Source organism: Aedes aegypti, chromosome 2 (assembly GCF_002204515.2).
Source record: "Aedes aegypti strain LVP_AGWG chromosome 2, AaegL5.0 Primary Assembly, whole genome shotgun sequence".
NCBI classification, from domain to species: Eukaryota; Metazoa; Arthropoda; class Insecta; order Diptera; family Culicidae; genus Aedes; species Aedes aegypti.
Window position 1 is genome coordinate 305,409,582 of NC_035108.1, and position 15,645 is coordinate 305,425,226.

At 36.1% G+C, this 15,645-nt stretch overlaps 1 protein-coding gene across 5 annotated transcripts in view; it reads right to left on the minus strand.

Annotated features, from left to right (window-relative positions):
• Positions 1-15,645, minus strand: part of LOC5573844 (protein rolling stone) — a 142,195-nt gene that overhangs the window by 69,364 nt on the left and 57,186 nt on the right. For all 5 annotated transcript variants that reach the window (XM_001654826.2, XM_021845594.1, XM_021845592.1 and 2 more), the window contains one exon: positions 1,030-1,374. In XM_001654826.2, coding sequence (XP_001654876.1) covers positions 1,030-1,125 — 96 coding nt within the window. In that variant the 5' untranslated portion in view covers positions 1,126-1,374. The remainder of the gene's footprint in view (positions 1-1,029; positions 1,375-15,645) is intronic.

The following is a 15,645-nucleotide window of genomic DNA, read 5'->3' on the forward strand; positions in this document are numbered from 1 at the left end:
GGCACGTACAGAGGCTCATGGCAAAGTCATATACTTCTGTTCAGATAGTTAGGCTGCTATAAAAGCTCTTGCTTCAACTAACTCAAGGTCGAGGCTTGTTATAGCATGTCGAACTCAAATTGATGGAGTGAATTCAGTCAACTCTGTAAACCTTGTATGGGTATCTGGCCATACTTCCATCGCTGGAAATGAATTGGCTGATGAGCTAGCCCGCATGACATCATTAGCCCTAAGCCAGCTATTCCAATTTCGAAGTGTTGCGTTAAGTTTCAGATAAATTCTTGGGCGGCAACTCAGCACAAGCAATATTGGAATAGTGTGTAATCGTGTCGTCGATTATTGAACATATTGAACAAAATTGAACATTACTGAGCCATCTCCCAGGGTGGAAAAGTATTTGGCAAATCTGTTAAAGCAGAATTACAGTCTCTTGGTCAGAGCGTTGACAGGCCACTGCCGACTCAACTATCACATGGCAAATATTCAGCGTGTTGGCTCGTATCACCTTATATGTAACTGTCCAGTTTTCGCGCAACTGCGTTTCCGTTTACTACTTATTAAGTAAAACTGATTTTAGAAGCCTGAATCTTCAGGACATTCTGTTATTCTCAACCCACACTGTGGTAATGAACTATACGCATGTAAAAATTCTGCACGACTGCAACTTATCCAATAGTAAACAATGTAAATGTAATGGAAATAACTTAATTTAGTTGTACTTAATTTAGATGATAGTATTTCCTAACACAAAATACCTAGATATAAGACATAAAAGAGTTCGATTCTAATAAAGAAGGCGATTAACTGTTTCGAAAAATTCACTTCAATTAGTTCGTTTGATCAAATTGCAAAGTATCTTCAATATCATTTAATAGATACTCAATAGTTGTTACAAATCCCACGCAAACGCATTAAATTATAATTGAAGTACATAACTGATATGTTTTAAATAATACTTATAAACAAATAAAAAAGACAAAGGATTCTATTTTTGAAATTCAAACTTTGTTTAAACGCATAATTACGTACCTGTGATTTGACAAACTCTTCGGCCGGCATGTGCCCCATTCCGCAGTTCCGCAAACCCAGCTCATCTTTGCATGCACTCGTAAATTTATTCTTCATTTTTGTTGTTGTTGCTATTTTCTGTTTGTTTTTCTCACTTCCGCGGCAAGGGGGCACACACTTTCGCGTGTTCACAAACTTGTCACCGGACAAATAGTGCTCCGCCAAATTGCTTAATTATTATTTTTGTTTTCTCTACCGAATTAGGACCACTGCCAGCAAACGATGACAACGAAAACATACGATTCAGTGAACAGCACTAAACTCGCGCCGAACTGGCGGGGGTAACGTGGGGAATGCTGGCTGGACCTGTGCGGGTGAGAAAGAGAAATAGAAACGAACCGTTAACAATGTGCGATTGTTGAAGGTAGTCAACCCTGATAAAAATATTATCAAAATACAATAGATTTTATGTAACAAAATTATTTTATCCAATTTCGGAACGTATTTTTAGCTTTACAGTGTTTGAGTAGGTTCAACTACCAAATTATTTGTATTTTTTTTATTCGGGATTGCATGCCGATGGCTAGGAACTGTGCCTTGTGGTGGCGCTTTCCAACACGTACGAAACGATTCCCATACGTGCCGGCATGATATTTACTCTATCGATACCTTCAGTACCTTACTATACTTGGGATTTATTTTTTCGTTTGAACAAGGCTGCATTATTGTTTGAACACCGTGAATTGTCAATAAATACCTATTCGGACTTTATTAGAGAGTCATAACTTGCAAAAATGACATCAATGATTTACAGGTGACTTGCGAGTAGAGCTATTCGTTAAATTGATAGCCGCAATCTTTCTATGGTACTGATAATGAGTGTCATTATCAGTCAGTCGTTGAGAGTTTCTGATAACTGCTATTAGTTTTAGAGGCTACGAAAAAATAGGGTAACATGGTTGAAAAACATTCTACGTTGCGACTTATATTTCAAGAGCTACAAAATGCAGTAAGAGATATTACAGACAGGGTTGCCAAGTCAATTTTTCAAAAATCTATGTGATTTTGAAAATTTGTCTGGAATAGTCAGGATTGCTTATGTCGTATATATTTTTTATTTTTTTATATCGTATATAGAGAACCTTACAAATTATTTACAAAACCTTACAAATTTATTTCAAATTTTACCTGGATCTTTCAAATTTTTGTGAAAATCTGGAATATTGCAGACAAATTTGGAAGGCTGGCAACGCTGATCACAGAATAACACTCTACCGAGGGGGGCGACACATCCAAATCACCGATTAGATGCACTTTTGGATAAAATTAGATTTTTTAGATCAGTGTATCATTCTAGATTTTGACGTGCTTCGTGTGCTGACATCTTCTGCTAAACGATGCGCGTAGGAACAGTTTTGATTTATTTATGCTTTTAATTTTCATTATTTTTGCTTTAATTACTTATGTTACTTGAATTCAATTGCAATACAAGTTAACTGGGTGAAAAGATTGTGGAAAACTGTGAGCCTGTGTATAAAAATTGGCTACCAGAATTGCACGTAAGAGGCTTAATTCTGGGAAATCTTAAGAAAACTATTTTTGTTTGTATATAGGTAATTTTTCTTTACATGCGAGAAAGCGCGTTACTTATACAAATCCGTCGACTATGATTACGGTACTGGATTGCAGCTTCCAGAAGGGGTAGGTAAATGTATACTGTTGCTATCTACAATTTCACTAATCATCATTCTAATATTTAAGGAGCAGCATATTAAACAACACTGCAGAACGATATTGTCAGTAAATGTGATAGCCCAATCCTCGGCAGGAAACCCGAAAATATGCGATTTAATCTATGGAATTTCCAGCAATGAGTTATGTTAATATAATAATATGATGATTAATTTTAAACCCAATTTAATAACCAATAAAATATTTCGGAGTTGTGAGTAAGGGCATATACAGAGAAACCAGGGACAATTTATTAATTCACAACATGCCCCAAGCCCACCCCCCCCCCTCCCATCGAAAAATATAAACTGGTCAACGAACGTCAACTGTTTTCCGCCCATCTCCATCCACAAAATACTTCGATCACCGACATGATCCAGACCATCTTTTCTTTCAGCCACATGCCACTTCTGGTCATCTTCCGTCAAGTTTGACAGCAACTCTTGCACCTGGCGCCGAAGACGATGCTTCTTATCTCGAAGTAAATAACCGTTTTGATCATGCAGGAACCGCTTCTGTCGGAAAACCTGGCCAACACATCATATAGACGACTGTTCTGCTTCTTGGGCAGTCCGTGTATGACGCATCCGTTATGTTATCCGTCGTATCCATCCTTTCCGGCCACATCACGGAACCGACAATCAGCATCCTGCTGAATCCGGGCCAATCTCCGGACCACTAGCAAGCCCAGGAGAACATCTAAATGGTGTTGTAGAACAGGCTGGGATTGGAATTCGCTTGATGTTTAGACACATTCCACCGATTATGCAGCTCCGTGCTTCCTCTCTGTTGTTGATCAACGACAACTGAGTCAATCCGCTCCATCCGCTTATGTAAGACGCGCAAAGATGAGCTAGATTTGTGAAGATGGATAAAGATGTTTTATGTGATACCACAGATGAAACAAGATAATATACTGCAAGAAGATGAATGGTCATCGTATAGATTTTTTCAAAGGTATAAGGTAATCTAAAATATCTGGATGTGTCGTTCCCCTCGCACTCTATGCGTTTGCCACTTGTCTGTCACTACAGTTCTTTTATTATTGGCGATGATATTTTGTGACGATAACTGCCATCACCATTTGTTCTAAGTATTTCGTTTGTTTGTCTAGACTAACACTTTCTCACAGACAAACAGACGCAACACTTAGAACAAATCTTGATCAAAATCATAGTCACGAAGACATGTACGCCCAATGCAATGCCGACGGGCCAACAGATGGCGGTAGTGTGTAAACGTCAAACACGAACAAAAACGATGCGAGCGCTGCTGGTGGCGGATTGGCCACCTACCATATTTTTGAATCGACCGTTAAAAAGGTGATCGATGGACAATGATGAGAGTGTGACGTCTGTTTGTCTATAACTTTCTCTTAGCTCGAACTTGATTGGCTGCCCGTGATTGCTACTCCAGTATTGCCAGATCAGCTGCACTTACACAAGGAATCAACCACACCCAAAAGTTGAAACCGTCATTATAGGCGTTTTCTGCGTCTATTGATGGCGGAAAAGTGTTCTTCTGAGCGACATGACGTTTTTGAGCGTCTATTGATAGGCAGATAATCCGGTCATTGAGTCGAGCAGTTTTTACGGTACAAATGGGGAAGTACAACTTGATATGCTTTTTGCACCAGCCATACCAACAGGCGGGTTTAGTGCTGTGGTATAGTATTTGGTTCTCACGCTCATGACCATGGATCGATCCTGGTTGGTGTCGCATGTGTGTTTTTTTTTTCATGTGCGTGCATCACCAACACATGTATTAAAAAATAAAACTTCCACACATATGCCTTTTAAGTGCATGTATTGGAAGTATGGAAATACGCAAAAAACCGAAAGGGTGCAAACCAGATTCGAACCATAATCATCGGATCGACTAGCACACTATGTATCTACTGCTCCAAACTTACTACTGAAGTGATGCGTAACCAAAGTCGATGTGGTTTTACGTTTCATATGCATGATTGCTCATGCTATTGATAAACATGTGAACATGTGTTATCCCCAGCAAAATAAAGATATACAGTCAAGTCACCTGTAAAGCGTTAATCATCGTATGTTGAACAAGTTTAATGTATATTCATAATAATTTATCACCTACCAGAGTAGCCACATTTTCTATTGTACTTACTTAGGGACTGTTCATTTTATAAAGTGGACACCTTGTGCATGCTATATCTTTATAATATATCAATAGAATCGTAATCGGTTTTCTGTATACAGTATCGTTCGACTATTATATTATTGCACGATGGTGTTATAACAAAAAAGCCATCAAAATAATTATAATTCACACGAATAAAAAACAATGTTTAGAATGGTCAAAGATTGGTAGGTCTGGAGCCAAGTATAATAGTTGAGTATACCAAAACACAATTCATTCATAAAAATTTGGATTTTTGGTATGTGATAAATATTGTTTAAGTTTGAAGAACATCTTTTCTAGGAAGTTTTTGTTGAAACTTCTTTGTTCTTCTTTGTAAGATCTTATATTTCCATATAAGAGGAAATTAATAGTATTACGATGCACAGAAAACCGATTATGATTTCATTGATAAACTAGCTAACCCAGCGTGGCTAGTCACGTTCCATAAGAATTTTCAAGCAAAAACCTCTTTCAAAGATTAATAATGTTTATGTTCAATTTCAAAATGATAACATGGACAGAGAAATTTCTCTGTTGATAAATATGCCATTGGTGTATGAATAATAAGCTGAGACACGCATGATATTTATGAACGCAAAATCGCCCAAATTTATGCTCTAATCATACTCCATTGTTATAGTGCCGTTATTCTGATCTGAAATAATTACAGCCTTAAATGCTGTTGTGAAATATTTCAAAAGTTCCAGAAGCTTCTATAAATAAGAGAGAAGAATCTGACTGAAAATTCTAGAATATTCTATTGAATCCCGATTAACCAGTGCTACAATTTCTGTATAGATCTTTGTGCTGCGATGGCGATCGTCAACGATTTAAAACGAATCGAATTGTAATTAGGGGACTATCGACCAATAAATAAAGATAAATAAATAAATATCGAGTCATCGAACAGGAATGCTTTGGAAAGCTCTTTTAGGGGACCATTATAGTTACCATAAAAAAATTTTTTTTTTTTTGCCTTCATAAGTCGATATCGAACCATGGAACATCGACTCAAGGGCTGGCATCTCCTCAGTGCAAACAGAAAAACACAAAGAGCGCGCACTTTGTGTTGATCATGAATTTGAGTGCAGTGCGACAGCTACACTTTCTCACTGGTTCTCACCTCTTTGAGGCCTCTTTGTGTTTCTGCTCTCGCTGCAATGCATCCTTCGACACAAAGTGTTGATGGAAAATGGTGAACACACACTCTTTGTGTGGCTCATTGAGTACCTACTGAATGCTTCTATTGGAGCTTCTATTGGAATATATGGGAGAATTGTTGGAACGGGACCGACAAGTAGGTAACGGGAATCGATGTCCGATGTCATTTTGGAATCCAAGATGGCGACTTCAGGTTTGCAAAAATCCCTTCAAACCCATGCAATATGGGTATTTTTTGAACGGGGCCGACGAGTAGATGACGGAAATCGATGTCACGTGTCATTTTGGAATCCAAGATGGCGATTTCCGGTTTGTGAAAGTCACTTCAAACCGGATTTCGCCATCATGGATTCAAAAATGGCGTCGGTCATCTACTCGTCGGTCCCGTTCCAAAAATACCTATATTGCATGGGTTTGAAGCGATATTCACAAACCGGAAGTCGCCATCTTGGATTCCAAAATGACACGTGACATCGATTTCCGTCATCTACTCGTCGGTCCCGTTCCAAAAATACCCATGTTATAAGGTAAAAAGAGCCAAATTGTGTACACACTTTGTGCATGTTTTGTCAACACACTCCGTCAGCTTCGCTCTTTGCGTAATCGCCTACACTCTCTTTCCTACTGCGTGCCCTCATTGTGTTCATGTTGTTACACTTTGCGCGCGTCTGTCTCCTCTTTGTGCAGTGGTTAAATTCTGCTCTTTGCGCGCATTGTGCGAGTTGATGCCAGCCCTGCTCAAGAAGGTTGTGTAAATAAAAAAAAACTAGAACTAGGGAAGTCCAGAAAATTTCCTTTACGAAAAGATCCTGGACCGACCGGGAATCGAACCCAGACACCTTCAGCATGGCTTTGCTTTGTAGCAGCGGACTCTAACCACTCGGCTAAGGAAAGCCCCCACTTTATATTTTTTATTAATTTTCTTCAGTGATTGGGTTGAAACAAAAAAATAGAATTCAGAAGTTCAATACAAAATTTGATATTAATTACTGACTAAAATGTAAGGATAATCTATTCTAACAGTATGATATACAGTAGCGCTCGAAAGTAATTTGGAAAACAGTTTCAAATAAACACAGTTCCTGTTACATAATTTTGGTATCTAGTTTCATATAGGCTAAATTGTATTACTTTTGCTGTTGTTACCAAGACAAACAAGTTTACTATAGAAAATGTGAAAAAAAAATTGATTGGATTGATGAAGCTCGTTATTGTTGAGTTAGGGTACAATATATTTCTAGTTTATTTTTAGTTAGAACAGAAATTTCGTTATTAGAGGATTGTTATTTTTTAAATTATTCTTTGTTAGGAACTAGATTTCAATGAAAATGAACAATAAAATATATTAATTCGAAATGAATTATTATCCAAATTCAAATCCATTTGGCAATCAGTGGCCAGATATAGAAAAGATTACACTTGATATATTTGGAATGTTTGGAAAATTTTAGCGATTATTATAGAAATTATTTATCTCTATTAATATTTCAGCTGAACTTCATTATTTTTCTTCATAATAAAGTAAACCTACACAACCTATAATGGGCCCAGATAGCCGTAACGGTAAACGCGCAGCTATTCAGCAAGACCAAGCTGAGGGTCGTGGGTTCGAATCCCACCGGTCGAGGGCATAGAGTATCATCGTACCTGCCACACGATATACGAATGCAAAAATGGTCAATTGGCAAAGAAAGCTCTCAGTTAATAACTGTGGAAGTGCTCATAAGAACACTAAGCTGAGAAGCAGGCTTTGTCCCAGTTGGGACGTAACGCCAGAAAGAAGAAGAAGAACCTATAATGAAACAGTTAAATAATAAAGAATTATCAAATTACCAAGTTATCAATAAAATTGAATGATAGGGCAATTTCGATATCACTCGAATCTGTTGTCCTCGTTAATATTCAGGCTATTCCATCAAGAGCATTGATACATCAAAACAAATCGATGAGTTGATTGAGTGAGATCTCCTGCAACATTGAATGCATAATACACGGAATAAATATCTTGTTTCATGTAATATTTGCCGAAAAGAGCATATTTTATTGTCTTGAAAACGGCTGACTTTATGACTTGTTAACAAATGAGAGAACAATATACTCCAAGTAGTTAAAGCATTGATTTTTAATTTATTTATTAAACTTTGATTTTGTTTGTTTATAAATTTATCAATTAAGACACGAATATCTATATCTATATACATAAAAATGGAGTGGTGCTTGTATGTCACGAAATGGCTTACGAACGGGTCAACGGATTTGTATAATTCTTTCTCCATTTTGTTCGTCAAGGGTTCCGACGTGTTTGTGTGTATTAAAGTTCTAGGATATTTACCGGGAAACCCGAAAAAATGAGAGTGAACGAAACTGTCATTTTGTATGGGACGATTCATAGCGGTTTTCAACAGCCTACTAGATGGCAAGACGAAGTTTGCCGGGACCACTAGTAATATAATATTTACATAACCATTTAAAGCTTTGAAAAATCTGTTTGATTGCATTTATCAAGAATATCTAAAATTTCTCAGATTTCTTTTCAATCTTGATGAATGTTTTGAAGCTGAATCATCATTTTATAAACCAAGTTTATAAGTCAAACAAAACAGAGGACAGAGCCTGCATCTCAGCTTGCATCTCAGTGTTCTTATGAGCACTTCCACAGTTATTAACTGAGAGCTGACTGTGCCAATGACCATTTTTGCTTGCGTATATCGTGTGGCAGGAACGAAGATACTCTATGCTCTGGGAAGTCGAGAAAATTTCCAACCCGAAAAGATCCTCGACCGGTGGGATTCGAACCCACGACCCTCAGCTTGGTCTTGCTGAATAGCTGCGCGTTTACCGCTACGGCTATATGGGCCTCGTAAAGATCCCCCTCCCCCTAAATAGCTACGTCATTTATGGACGACCCCTTACATTTCTTCCTGACATATTTAATACAACCGCATAGCTAACTAATTTTGCTTCTAATGATCAGCAAAAATAATAAACTTGAACACAATTCACGTTTTGCAGCTGAAATTTAAATTAAAAGTTCATATGGAGACTGGTATGCCTTTATTTTTTAATATGGGACTGCACCAACTTCATATTTTCCAATACATTTTCAAACAATGTGTGTTTATTTTTATATGCATAATAAAATGCAGATTAAAATAAGTTTTATTGCACTCATTCAATAACTGTCAAGCAATGATACATAGTTTTGACATCATGAATGCTCTAAAGCATGACTTTAAATCGACAATATGTTGTGCATTATTATTATAAGTAAATATAGAGTCGATCTGGTGGTAGGTCATTTGGCATAATAATCATTTGACATAAAGTCGTTTGGTATAATGAGTCTGAAACCAAGGACGTCTCAAGATGATATTCGTTTTTACGTTTTTATTGAATCCCTCTGACGACATCAGGCTTATTTTAGAGTCAGGTGATTTAAAAAAGGCACTTAATGCAACAATTATATGCTCTAGAATAAACTAAAACATATTAGGAAAGTTATTGCCAAAACTATTTCATTACTTATTCAGAAATCCTTTCTTTCAAATATTTATTCTTCTTTGGGCTCATTCGCTAATTTCACACAACGCTTGAGAGGGTGGGTGGGGGTCAGTAAGTTGTTACAGGTCAAACAAAAATTTTATAATATTCATACAAAAAGCATAACGAGGGGGTGGGTGGGTGTCCAAAATGACTATTTTTCGCCTTATGAAATTTATGAACAAACCTTATTGAGTTTCGTTATTGGAATAATATTTTGCACTGAAGATTTTGATATATCAATAAATAAAATATTTAGCACAAATTTACCCTTCCTTCAAACATTTCAAAATAAAATGTAACCATAAATATAAAAACTAAAGATTTAAAATTAAAATGAATTCCGCCTTCTTTTATGCATAGGCTGTTCTTTCGAGCTATATTGTTTTTTGTTTCCAACTAATATAAAAGCAACAATCGATAACATTAATCTGCTCAAGTTATCAGCGAAAAGAGAAATCGATTACTGCAGTTACTCCGATGATTCTGAACGCATTTTTTTGATGTTCTTTCGTTTTATTATGTCACAATAATTTTTGACGTCCTATAACCTAATGTTTTAATAATAAATTTTTCCTTCTTTTATAAGATCATAAGATAAAATTTTGTAAAGCTATCTATCTATCTATCTATCTATCTAAGCGCTTGCACAACCAATATTGAAAAGCATCCTGGAAATACTGGAAATGATTCCAGTATTTTCTTGTCAACATTCATATTTGCAGCATATCGTATACAATATGACACAAACATTAAAATGGCCAGGCCCACTGTGCAGACTTGGGTTTTAAGATAATTGAAAGATTTACGACCATCAGATTATTCACGAATAAATAACATGGTGAGCGAACATTTTTCAATTTTATAAGTGAAGAAATGGGGACAACCGTACCGACCGTTTCATTAAGAGGGAAAGGTAAAATCGTTGGAAGTGGCGTAGCTAAGAAAGTTAATGCACACTTCATCGCTCTGTTCCTTTTCCTGGGATGGGACACAGGTATTTCCCCCGTATGTTCTGGCTCTAGAGCCTTGGCTTATGCGCCATTACTCGCTCTCTTAAACGAAAAGAAATTTAAATCTGACCCCTCTCCTATTATGCTGTGAATTCAGATAAATGTGTATAAAAACCCACAAAATCATCACATTGAACAAAAAAAAAAGTATTTTGAAATTTCTCACCAAAACTGCAACTCTGCATCAATTCTTATGCAGCAGAAACTAAATTTGGTGGCAACATGAATGACACATGAATGTTTTATTATCTCACCTGAATGTGTCTTCGATCAAACACATACAAACTCTAAGTTTTCATAAACAAAAACTTTATTACCGTAATCCGGGGTAACATTGATCATTTTTATGAATGTTTCTTTAATATTTCGTTTAAAAATGCAAATGTTGCAAATTTTATATTTTTAAAACAAGTACTGCCACCCATAGCTCGAGACTATATACTGTATTTTGTTTATTGAAAGATTTAAGCATGTTAAAAAAAATGTTTTAGGCGATTTTTTGAATTATCTGATATGGGGTAACATTGATCACATATATAAACAAAGTTCGGTAATACTGAAAATGTCGTTACTTACTTAAACCATGGCCCCTGAAGCCGAATATGAAGGCCAAACGCTTACAAGTCATTTACTTTTTGAATTATTTTAAAATTAAAAACACCTCGAACCACGGAATACGCCTAAAGGTAGGCAATTTCCTAAGGGAATTCTACATTCTTAACAGTAATTCGGTAATGTTGCCTAATAGGGTAACGACTGTTTATTTTGATCTTAATCGCTAACAGTTGGCGCCAGTGGCAAAAAGTACAGACAACAACCGTTCGAACATTCAGTTTCTCTGTGCTGGCCGCCTAGCGGCGATACTGATGTGTGTATTCCTTTCACTGATCGCGCTACGCTGGATTCTCAAATTTCTCAAATTTCAAACACAAGCGCATGGAAGAATGGTAGTCGGTGAACTGTCAAAACGTATGGAAAATAATGAAAAACGTAAATTACTTGCAATTAGGAAACTATATCGAAAAAGTAGTGATTAGAAATCAAGCGTAATATGAATACATAACTTTTTGTGTTTAGTTCATCTTCCATTGTGCCTCCTTTGCTTCAGGATTTCGTTTTTACTACCACTGAAAAAGAGTCATCTATTGCCTTTTTTGTTTTGAATATCGCCCTATTGAGCATACTCATAAAAGTTTTGACAACAGATTCGTTTCCGGCGATGCCATTTTTAGTAAGAATCACATTTTCCTTGCTTATATCGTTTGCAGAACTTGTGTGAGACATGAATCTTTGGTAGTGTCATCCTTAACAATTAAAATCATTACTTCAAAAAGTTGTTAAATTTACGCATAAGGTGAACTCAATTTTCTCAAAAACATTAACTTTTATTAGCTCATGAATATAAGAAAGAGAAGCACCATTCATAATTTGGAAATGTTTCATCAATAAATGATAATACGTACTTTTGATGAGATGAGTCATGCCGATCAATGTTACCCCGCTAATCAATGATATCCCGGATTACGGTACCCGTTAACGGTAGACTAAATAATGCAACGCATTAGAAAAAAAATGAAAATTTTCTGTTCACATCAAATATGTAAACTGATCATACCACACTCTTTCTTCTTAGAAGTTTTGTCTTCACAAGGTTTCATATACCATGTACGTATCATAGCAGGCCATAGCATTTAAACAAAATATTAAATTCTCCTAGTTAGCCGACAAGTCATCACAGTAAGTTTCCTTGGAAACACACGTGTTGAGCAAAATCAATTGCATCAAATTTTTCACCTTCCGGCCGACAGCGTGACACTTTATCGATTGTCAAGGCTGTAGTAGCACACTCTGCTGAACAAAGTGATTTATTTTCATTACACATTTGTTCAATCCAATCTTCCTTGATAAGATTTCATAATTTCACTTCAATCAATTTCCTACGTGACTTTTACACTTAGATAAAATTTAGTAAAGCTAATACATAAACATTTTTATATATTACTGATTTATCAATTCTTGCAAGCAACGCATTTAGAATGATCATTACTTTAGAACCTACTAATATTTCTATATAAACAATTTTTTAACAAACACATGATATCTATTCGAGATATGTTGAAAAAACATTATTTTAATCAATTTTCCATTCTTTCGATAATGTTTTTGATGTACACTTTCAAAGCTTCAAAATTTTTCCTTCTTTTACTAAGTAATTTTCTTCAAGTGTTTCGTTCCAACTGGGACAGAGCTTGATTCACGGCGGAATGTTCTATGAGCGTTCCCTTTATTATTAACTGCGAACATTCTTTGCCTATTTACTATTTTCAAATATGTATATCACAACAAGCTCAAAGACACCCTATTTTCTGGGATGTAGATAAAATATTGTTCGGAAAAGATCTTCACGAGTTTTATTTAGTTATGCGGCTTGGCAAACCTCTGAACGAACACCAACACCAAAAAATCCACTTAAGGGTTGAAGAAATCATTTCGTGACGCGTTCACCATTATTTTGCGATTATGTTGTGCACATACGTTTTTTGAGAATTATTATTTATGTATATCAATTCCAAAAATATAGAAAATCTATCTTTGGTGTAAAATGTTGAGTCAAATGAATCGAATCCCACAAACCCTAAGTCTCCTACTTCGAGGAGTCTCATACCGTCCCCAACCATGCGACTAATAGGAGACCAAAATGTAAATAAATGAAAAGTAAATCAATCAGCAAACGTCAACGATAAAATTCTGCTTATAAAGCGCCCGACTGTTATAGTCAAGTGTGTTTATTTGTTTCTCCCTAATATATTACCCAATCCAACACGCACAGCATGAAATTCTATTTCCACTGCAAATGTATAAGTCATTGCTGATAATATAGATAAACAAACATATAGATTTTGACTCTGGTATAAGTAAGAAATTCCCGCAGCACCGCGTTGGTACTTTAAATATATTTATAGAACATATCATCTCACCCCTTCTCGCACTTGGCTGTCCAACGGGTGTTGTATTTTGCTCCTCTTGCATGTTGTCCTCCGTGACAAGATGGTTCCATTTTGTGTGATGTAGAGAACTCCGTACATGAGAAACTATGATAGGCGTGTGGTGTGGGTTTATGTATTAGGATCCGAAGGTTGCGGTTTCGAATCCAGATTACGTTAAAAATTTTTCGTTTTTCATATTTTGGTGTCTGAGGCAAATTTCTTGTGGTGGAGCCTTGGGGCAATCGGGTATATGGGGAAGCTAACAAGGGAAGGTCAGGATGGTGTTACACGGGGTTTTCAACCGGACTATTTTTGTTGGATTCAACATGTCGAAATATGTAAAACCCCAAAGCCTTTCGGGGGATGAGCCAGGGAGATGTAGTGTGTTGTTAACAAAATGTTAATAACATCTTAAATTTGTTTAACCAAATTAGGATGATAGAAGAAATGAATGTAATGTTTGGAATGATACTAATAAAGAAATTAAAAAAAAACATGTACATCGTAATGTTCTGAATGGCTTCAACGGATGACGCATGAGTTTGGATACTAAGTTCAAATAATGACTTATTCAGTAGGTACAAGAATGTTGACACTTTTGACCGGGTTAAATCCGCTCGATAAAGGCAATAAATACATTATTTAGAAAAGAGATAACTTAACTTTATATAAAATGAGTAGTAGAAAATCGGTAAAATCGGTGTTTGATTTTCGATGATGTTAGGGGCGGTCCATTAATTACGTAAGACATTTTTCGGTGTTTTTCAACCCCCCCTCCCCCCATGGTAAGATTTTTTGTATGAAAATTAAAAATAAATTGTATGGCGCGTAAGAAATTTCAAACCCCCCCTCCCCCCATAAACCCTTACGTAATTAATGGATAGTCCCTTATTACTTTTAATAAAAGTAACATTGTTGCTAAATAAATAACTTAACTCAAGAAAATTGTTTTAAAAAGAACAAAATGTTTCTTATTTATGTGTGATTTTTTGTGTATTCATACACTAACAAAAGAGGCCATTTGAAATCACAGATCTGACTGTTATTTTTTTTGTTTCAGTTTAGTAATTTAAAACGACAATATTTTTACTTGTCCCACTAGTTTCCAAAATTTTCAATATTTACCTTGAACTTTGGCACAAACATTAAATTTAAATATAGCATAGATTTAGTAGGAAACAATCTGAAAAATATAGTAGATCTTATTCATTTTATTTTTTTTTTTCAAAACCCTCTCTATACGATTTCCTTTACCCATTTGTCACACGGTACCTTATTTCGATAGTCACTCAAGCAAAATGATTATTTAAATACAGGGACCAGAATCTATTATGATAATTCGCCACAAGAAATCGGGTTGAATTTCATAAATTTGCCTGAAGAACCAAAAAATAAAAACAAAATATGTACTCGCGCTTATTCAGAATCGTACCAAGGACCTCCAGATTCACAAACCACAACTAACTCCACGAACCTATCGACGGCTTGATGGAAGAATTGACAAAGGCAATATATAAAGCGTTTTATATTGCAATATTCATTCCATTCCTCTGACATGTCCACCATCCATTTGCCGCGTGACCATTTGCCTAAGTGTGCGTTTCCGATGCCATCATTCGGCTTCGGATTGGTTGTGCAATTGTGTGGGTCGGGCGTAAACATTTAGATTGCTCGAATTTTCAAGTCCAATGTGCTCGATTTCAATTGACGGGTTTGCCCGTCTACGCTTAGGAGGCGAAACTTACCATCAATAGGTGGATTTAGCACCTAATACGCTAGGAGGGAAATCCGCCATCCGATTTATTTTGGGTGCAGATGACTGCTTGGGACTAATAGACACCTTTGTGGTAATGACACTGCGGAACACATTTTTGTCTCAAGCACCAAAATACCGCTATTTACTTCATTTAGGATTGCTGAATCTATCGTCGATTTCAAAAATATTATAGCACGTCTAGTTTTTGAGATATTGGCAGTTGAAAAGTAGAATTTGACTATTTCTGCCAACTTGCATGCAAGTTTACCAGCTTGTTTGGCAATATATTTGCTTGATTTGC